At 48.5% G+C, this 8,893-nt stretch overlaps 1 protein-coding gene across 3 annotated transcripts in view; it reads right to left on the minus strand.

Annotated features, from left to right (window-relative positions):
• The window catches only part of LOC147905349 (uncharacterized), a 38,872-nt gene extending 32,224 nt beyond the window's left edge, over window positions 1-6,648 (minus strand). Inside the window, exons 1-2 of one of the 3 annotated variants that reach the window (XM_087402279.1) lie at window positions 6,379-6,647; window positions 6,154-6,249 (exon numbers count right to left, since the gene is read on the minus strand). In XM_087402279.1, coding sequence (XP_087258405.1) covers window positions 6,154-6,249; window positions 6,379-6,435 — 153 coding nt within the window. In that variant the 5' untranslated portion in view covers window positions 6,436-6,647. Of the gene's footprint in view, window positions 1-6,153 lie in introns of all 3 variants that reach the window. The other 2 variants (XM_087402212.1, XM_087402167.1) reach the window with 2 other exon arrangements.
• Between the last annotated feature and the right edge of the window lie 2,245 nt (window positions 6,649-8,893).

Below are 8,893 nucleotides of genomic sequence, written 5' to 3' on the forward strand. Positions count from 1 at the left end.
CAATTAGCCATCAAGTGAAAGCGATGCATGTGAGAAGCTTATGGGCATCAATAAAACAAGGAAAGGAGAGAACCTCAAGGCGTTTGGAGGGCGAATAGTCCATGTCCGTACGTCGGTGTACTAGGGTGAACATTGGCTCTATGCCAATCTTCCATTGCCCACTTCATCATGAAGGAGACTTCCACTCCAAACAAATCAACAGTGGCCAATAGCCAGATCAATCTTTGCCTCAGGTGGCAATCTGATAACCCCTACTCCCAAACCATACATTGGCTTCTCCTGCGCGAAGCTCAACTGAAAATTCACTTTAGCGCCAAAGGTCCAGTCCCTGTGGCTCCATCCATTCGTCCATCATGCATGAAATCTGATCCCCCAACATAGCATCAAATACCACTGGGACCCACTACGCTGATCGAACCCCCTTTCTAGGGCTGCAAGATCATAAGCGTCACCTCTAGAGACAGAGTAAGAGTCTGGAATCTCTAGGTAGTTCCACGGCCACAATCTCCAAAAGTCCTGCGGTAGAGGATGCCCAAGCTGGAGTTTGGGAGCTGCTGTGACCGGGAGAACGAGCCCCTTCCTTCTCGATCCCACCCTAAATGGAGGGAGGGGATAGGATGTTGAGACGACGAAACAGAAGGGGATGCTATCTTACCCTTGCCTAATGACCGGGGAGTCGAGGCAGGTCCAAGGGGGGGTGGGGAGAAGGGGGGAGGCTAAAGAAGCTGCAACGGAGGGAGCGGGGGGGCGGAGGGGGGGGCAGGTGGTGAGGATGACCATAGCAAGAGGGGCAAGGGGGGGAGGAGGGGGTGGGGGGAGCTTGGGAGGAGGGGGAGGGAGAGAGGAGAGAGAGGGATCCGAGGGGGGAGGGGGGCGGGGAGGAATAGGGGCAATCATAGGCCCACCCTATTGATCAAGCTCCTTGGGGCTCTGGATCCCCTCCTCCTCAATCGATGCCAGGCTAACCTCCACAGCTTCCGCCATCGCAACATTAGGAGCTCCTGAGGCTTACTACTATTGACGCATGGGTTGCTGTGGTCGCTGGACCTCCACTACGGGAGGATCGCTTGGCTGGACAATGGCCCTTGCCGCTGGGGGGGATCTCCAACCAAGGGCTCCTACAGCTGCTCCTTCGCAGGTGTCTCTCGAACAACACGCTCTCCCTGCGTCTAGCCCGTTGCTTGTGGCGCTTTTGAGCCAGTTTGCTTGGTTTCTTTTTCTTTTTTACCTGGGTCCATTCTCCCTCTGAAGGTGTCACCCAGGGGGTCTAAGACTCCTGCTGCTCCCGTCCGAGGAGGGGCTAGGCCTTGGTCTGCTGACTCTGCTTGCCTCACGAGGGTGGAGGGAGAAGCTCGGCGGCCCTGGCCACGAGGGCAGTCTTTGGCTAAATGACTGATCTGCTTGCAACGAAGACACTGGCCTGGTAACCCAGAAATCTCCACTCTCTGACGAAGGGTGCCCCCTCAAGGGTCTCGAGGAGGATCAACTCTGGGAGGGACTTTGAGCTCTCAACCACCAGTCTGATCTTGGGGACTCGTCATCTAGTACCATTGATGCTGCCGAATTTGGCAGGGACTCCAGCACCGTGCCAAACACTCTACCAATGGAGGGGAGGATGGCTCTGTATTCCTTTGGGAACCCCTAGAAGCGGAGCGTCACCGGGAATAGGGGAACATGGTGTGTGGCAAGAAGGAGGAAGCGGGGAGGGAGGAGGAGGAGAATGAAGGCGGGGAGGAGACGGGGGAGAGGAAGGCGGGGAAGGAGGCGGAGAAGGGGTGGGATGGAGGCAGGAAGGTGGTGGGGAGGAGGCGGAGGGGAGGCAGAGAAGGGGGGGCGAAATGAAGGCGGAGTGGTGGCAGGGGAGGAGGCAGAGGGTTGGCAGGGGGAGGAGGCGGGAGATGGTGGGAGAGGAGGCAGGAGATGGCAGGGAGAAGATGGGGAGATGGTGGGGAAGGAAGGCGGGAGATGGTGGGGAGAGGAGGCAAGGAAGGAGGTGGGGTGAAGAGGCGGGGAAGGAGGTGGAAGATGGCGGGGAAAGGACGAGGCGGAAGAGGGCTGGAGGGAGGAGGGAGAAGGCAGAGAGGGTGGGCAGCAGGAGCAGCCAAGGAGCAGTTGTTGGATGGCATAGCTGCTTCCCGAAGGGATACTAGGACTGACATTGTCCCCTTGGGACTAAAAATGATGAGCGCACCTCTGATGAATCGACCAACGTGCTATCCTCACGAAGGGAACTGCAAGTGTAGACACTAGTCACTGCTACTACTGGTTGCTCGAGACCTATTGAAGTGTCATCAACCTATTGACTGAATGATACTCCAACTACTGCCACCTTAACGAACTGAGGAAGGGGAACTGTGGAGGCTACTACATGACTATCCTCACTGCCAAGGAATCGTCAACCGTACTGCTGATAGCTACACATGCCACTCCAGCTGTGAGGGTACTCCTCCTGCTAGGCCTGGAACTGGTCTGGCAGCAGACTCCTCATGAGCGTGGAGGCTAGTGGGGTTGGAAATTGAGCCCACTAGTCCTAATACTCCTGATGATAAGGTGAAATGTGAGTCATCCTGACTAAAGCTGATGTGGCCAACGTAGCTCCAAGGGTGGAGCACAACCCATAGGAATTGACTGTAGCTGATGAATACGCATGATGGATGAAAGACCCATCACATGTGTCTGTTGAAGCTGGCATGTCCCCTTGGCCCAAGGAAGGAAGACCCTTCACAAATGACTGTGAAAACAGTGTGCTCCCTTGATAAAGCTGATCCAGCTGATCGAGCTCCCAGGTGGAAGACCCAGAGGAACTAATTGGAGATCATAAAGCTTGGACGAGTGAGAAACCCATCCGAACTAACTGGCCCCAATCGGCATGACGTCTGGTCCCATGTGCAGCCGCCTCAAGGCGTTCTTGTTCCATCAGAAGCTGGAAATGGTCCAATTTAGTTGCATCCTCCTTTGTTTTCTTTTCCTGCTCGCGCAAGAGCTGGAGCTGCTCACAAAGGAGTCGATTCTACTTAAGAAGGCAATTCTGCTCCCTAAAGGCTCGCATGAGAGCTGCTATGTTGGCTGGGTCCATGATGGCAGACTAGTAGACCTGTCAACTGCTGCGACAATTGACTGCCAGAGAAAAAAATTCCCCAAACCTTGCCGCAAGGTGTCAACGCACACAGGTGAAGATGGGAGCCCACCTGATGCACGATGGAGGGAGGGAGGGAGAGAGGCTAAATGGAGTACTACCACTAGCCCAGGATTGGACCAAAAGACAATTAATATCCCCACCATGCTCCCTCCTCTGCTGACTGAGTCCCCATTCTGACCTTTGCTGCCAGGACTCCCTACAAACTTCTTCAGATCAGAAGAAAGCATGCTGCTCTTATACCAATGTAACATGCGGGGACGTGCTGTGAGAAAATAGATGAGCATACAAAGGAGAACTCAAGCATGAAAGACACAAGAGATCCTCCTAACTATTCCGCATTGCTTTATTTACGATGCTGGCATAAATGCTTTGAATAAGGTTGTACATGAGTGCCAAATCGGCACACAAAACTAAGATGAGAAAACTCCCCTAACTGTGACTGCAAGAGATATAGCTATGCTGCTGAAACAAAACTACCAAACCTGTTGCTGTCCCTGTCCCTGCTGTAGGCTGCATGGAGGTGCTGCCTTTTCAATCGCAATCTGTAGGACTGCTGTAGGCCACCTCTGGAGCTGGATTTGTGCAGCAAAGAGGCGGGAGCTGAGGCTGGAGGAAGGCTGATACTGGATGCCAAACTGAGGGGCAGAGCAGCCCCAAAAACCTGATTGGTCGGGGCAACATACTCGACTGGTCAGACCAACGGACATGACCTGGTCAGCACCCATGGTGATCACCCAGCTGTCCGTTGGTTGGGCTGCTTCCCTCAAAAGGTGCTGCAATTGGTTGTGGATGCTGCGTTTGCTCACAAGGAAGCTAGTTGTCGCACTGCAACCTGGGCTTAACCCTGGTGCCAAGCATTGAGTATGAGAACTAATGGGCAACACCTGCAATCAGTATGAGAATGAGAAGGCCATGTATCTGCTGGTTCAAGGCTCTGGCAGCCCAGGGCATTCCCTCGGACACCCGTTCTCAGCACGGTGGTGCCCCACTCCCCCACATCAATCTAGGTGACCCAGCCATATGCAACCAAGAAGACTGCTGTAAGCAGACCTATTCACCCACCTGACAGAATCTCGCCAGGCAGCAAGGGCATCATTTTGGAATCCATACCACTCCTTGCATCATTTTGGAGCCCATACCACTCCTTGCAGCCTCTCTAATTCAAAAGTCCCTCTCATACAAACCCGAAGCAGAATGAGGACTAATGGGCAGGACACCTGCAATCAGTATGGGAATGAGAGAGCCATCTATCAGCAGGTCCGAGGCTCTGGCAGTCCACGGTATTCCCTGGGGCCCCATTCTCAGCCCAGTGGCGCCCCACTGCCCCGCCTCAATCTAGGTGGCCAGCAACCAAGAAGGCTGCTGTAAGCAGCACTATTCACCCACCTGACAGAATCTCGCCAGGCAGCAAGGGGCATCATTTTGGCTGTCATACCACTCCTCGCAGCCTCTCTAATTCAAAAGCCCCCCTCACACTCACCCCAAGCATTGACATCATACGGGTCGTCATGCACTGGATCATAGGCCAGAATCACAGGGTATGTTTGAGGAGAAAGTTCCCTCTGATCACAATTTGGGCCTGAAATGGTACACCCCAAATAGATGAGTGATCTGATAATCTTCACTGCCTCCAACTGCTAGAGTCGCTAATGCTCTCATTAGTATTGAAGATCATGCATGACCTTGGTTTACCAAGACTGACCTTCATATCTTGGGTGTCGGAGGGCATCTGTCTGCCCTCTGCTCTGCTTGAGATCACCACAATAGCAAGATGAGAATGAGAGTTTGTGCTATAGACAATCCCTCTCTACTGAATGTGTCCACAAAGGATACTAACGCAGGGTGGGAGACAGTGGGCCATCTGAGTGCAGTATTCCTTTAGGGGGAGTATACATGATGGACATCAAGTTAGGAAGGCCAAGAACGGAGAATTTATCATGTGCAATTCATATATCATCTATATGGATACTGTATCAAGTATATAACAAGTACCTAGGTCCTAGTGTCATGCACCAATGTAGTTACTTGTGGCAAAACTCTTAGACGAAGCGCATTAGAGGTCAATGCATATTTGGCCTAATGAAAAGTACTATTGATAGAGTGATGTAGGGTGACCATCGTAAAGCCATCCCTTCACTTGTCGATAATAGCCACACATAAGGCTCATGTTTGATCTAGGCTTCTGATTCGTACTAGACCTTGAGCTCGTGTTCATGTATGGGCTTTGCCTACGCAATACGATTCATCTTCATGTTCTCATGATCTCTTATCTCCTTTTCTATCTCGTGCTTATGCTTGTGCCTCAATGACCCTAGTCCGTGTTTTATGGCAACGGGTCCAAAAACAATGTAATGGATTTAGTCCTGGCTCTCCGTTTAGGCCTGTGCAACTTACCATCGTCAATATTGTATATATAAGAATAATTAAAATTTGAAAAAACTTGTCATCTTCAGTCTGTTCATTGCTTTCATGCTTTATGCAAGCCTTTACCAGTGTTGAGCTGTAGCTGTGCTTAGAGTAGGACTTCGTCTCTCTTCTACACTCAGGCAGCTAACGCACTGAATTCTCTCAGGCACACACAAGCGTGCATGTGTATCAATGTATGTGCACTTTTGGATATATGTATGTGTATATATGTGCACGTGCATTGACCTCCAAACAGATCCATTCATACAACTTTGTGCATATGAAAAAGCATGGATGCGTACATCGGAACAGAATTGTATATGTGTGACAATTAAGCTGTATACGTGACAAAAATTTGAGGAAAGGAAGTCTCCACAGCGTGATTATTCGCTGATTATACATTGTTGCGAAGATGATGTGGTCTTATTTGCAACAGCACGCTTAAAAATTTTTGTGCATATTCAAGGATGCTTAAGGGAAGGATGGATTCTACTACAAAAAGCGAAGCATCTGGAACCCGAGAATGAGGATTTTCCGATACGAGTCAATGGCATATCATGTAACTATACACAAAAACGCCAACAGCTATATGCGGCTTGAGCACAAACCTCGTTGGAGGAATTGACAACTGCATCCACGTCGACGTTCCACGCTTCTCCTTGCCAAAGATGTACCTTAGAGTTGATGTCGTGGTCTACCGGAAACTTGGGAGGCGAAGCATGAAGTAGAGAAAGCGAGGTCAGAGGATCGGCAAAAGATCCAAGCAAAGAGACGCTACCGCCAAGAACATCTGGAGGAGTAGGATAAAGCTCCTGATCGCTCCATGAGGGCACCTGGTCGAGCGTGATGACACGGTCGCCCACAACGGTGCTCCTTCGTGGCGACTGCATTCCGACCAACCAATCATCCGACAGTGTAATTCATCCAAGCAATCAAAGCTGCTTTCCTTCAATCGGTGCAAACCCAAAATTGATTCTACAACAAGCTTCCAATTTTCGAAGCCGACGAACCAATTTCAAGTAATTACTATACGTGGGTTGTCAAGGGAACACGCTTTGACTATTGATTGGGACTGTCTAAAAAGAAGACCTCTCACATTCAACTCGTCCTCCATCATAACAGTCGTACTCTATGACCCGAGTGTCCTAGCAGTCGTACTCTATGACCTCATGCTGATTTCTCTACCACCTTCCTCACTCCACCTGTCTCTATTTATGGTCGAGCAACAATGTTTATGGTCCTAACGACACGACCTTGGGGAGACCTTATAGGGCTTATAGGCCACATAGAGCCTCGACTTTCTCGCCGCCCCGAACTTGACGCTCCATTAAAAAATTTAGCAAACGCCTCGACCTGCCCATTTTTCCACCAGTACATGGACCTCGAAGCAAGTGTGCGTTGCACGTTCTTGTATCACCACCGCAAATCTCTCCGAAGCTTCTCTGAAATTCAAAAATGGGCAAGAGTGGTGGGCGCAAGGATGCCTGTTGGGCAAGGGGGCTTGAGAGGGTGCCACGAGCCAAGCCCTTCATGCCACTTCTTACAATGTCTTCCTTTTTTATGAACCTTATTTTTTAGAGCTTTATAAAGGTGACACCTGTATAGGTCCACTATGACACCTATGTGTGTGTGTGTGTGTGTATGCATGCGCGCATGTGCATGTACCACATGCGTGCGCGCACACACACACGTGTGTGGAAATGTTGATGGCGTACTAGCACAATCACTTGTCCCAAAAATGTTCCTTGCACAATCACTTGTGCTATATATGTTCCTAAGTAGTTACATTCCAAAGAAGTTACTTGTGCCAAAAAATGTTCCTTGCACAATCACATGTGCTATCGTGAGAAGGTATATGATCTTTCATGGTACATCATTACATTATCATGAATAGTCCATGTGATGATAAAGTAAACAAAAGGTGGACTTGACCCTTTCTATATGAGTAATTGAATTCTATGTAGATGGACACCATAAGGCTTATAAAAGGCCTTTGTGGACCTTATGGAGCATTTGATAAAGGATTAATATGGAGATTTGTATAAAAAGGTGTGCATAAGGTTCCCAATAATCGATTGAATCCTAACCGATCATCTCTCACAAGGGTGTGGGGCTATATAAGGAGTGAGCCACTAGCAGCTCGGTCAACTTTAAACGATCCATTCGGATACATCACACTTAACATCCTCTAACTGGTAGTCCTGATGTGTGAGATTGGTGGCACTTATGACGTGAAGGATACGCATATGCTGGCCGCACCTCGGACTGTGTGTACTATTGCTTAGTAACCAAACTATGTGGACTGCACTGATTACATGGCTACCATACTACATATGTGAAATGCGACGTGTACCCGCACTGATTGCATGGCTACCATACTACATATGTGAAATGCGACGTGTACCCGAAGACCCTCTGGAGTGCACATACGATCAACTGCCACAGAGGTCAGAGATGCCATGCGCCACAGGTTATTACTAAGTGCACCACTACACCGTAATTCAGAGCCACCGCAAAGACTATGCACACAAATCTACGAGGCTCACGACTGACCACGTTAGGTACGTACGTGCAATGGTTTTCTTTTAATGGAAGTACATTACTAGGGCTCATCTCGCCTTGGTGCTCATTGCTCTTGTGATCATTTTTATGATCATTGCTAACTCACAATTGGGAATATAAATTATCCTAATACGTAGGAGATACATGGTCGATATGACGATATGAAGGCTGTTGTTGGAGACACTAACAAACAGGATGATAGATGTGTTCTAGAATAAGGTAAGAAGCTATGTGATTTTGATAAGAAATTTTCAAAATCATCCTATGTATTAGGATGATATAAATGGTCCTAATACATAGGAGATACATTGTCGATATGACAATATGAAGGCCGTTTTTGAGACACTAATAAACAAGATGATAGACTCTGGAACAAGGTAAGAAGCTATGCGATTTTGAAAATAAATTTTTAGAGACCCACTTAGAGTTCCTATAATTATATAGTTTTAGGGTTTTCCCATATGCAATACATGCTATGAGTATGAATCATTTGGCAATACTCACGTATGGATGCTCTTCTAGCATTACATTCTAGGCATGAGAATCATAAAACTAATATGGCCATATAAAACCAATATGGATATAAGCCCTCAATTTTGGTTGAGACTTGAGACGAGGGTCCAATGGCAATGAAAAAACTTGAGGACTATCAAAAGTGGCTCAAACACATGGGGTTATGAGTATATAAGAATATCTTGGAGTTTTACTCTTTTATCATTTATTATTGAGGGCTATATACTTAACTCTAATTGAATTAAGATTCAAGAAATCTATGGGTGTCTTCTC

Source organism: Dipteris shenzhenensis, chromosome 1 (assembly GCF_047967505.1).
Source record: "Dipteris shenzhenensis isolate YYH24624 ecotype China chromosome 1, Dip_SZ_1.0, whole genome shotgun sequence".
NCBI classification, from domain to species: domain Eukaryota; kingdom Viridiplantae; phylum Streptophyta; class Polypodiopsida; order Gleicheniales; family Dipteridaceae; genus Dipteris; species Dipteris shenzhenensis.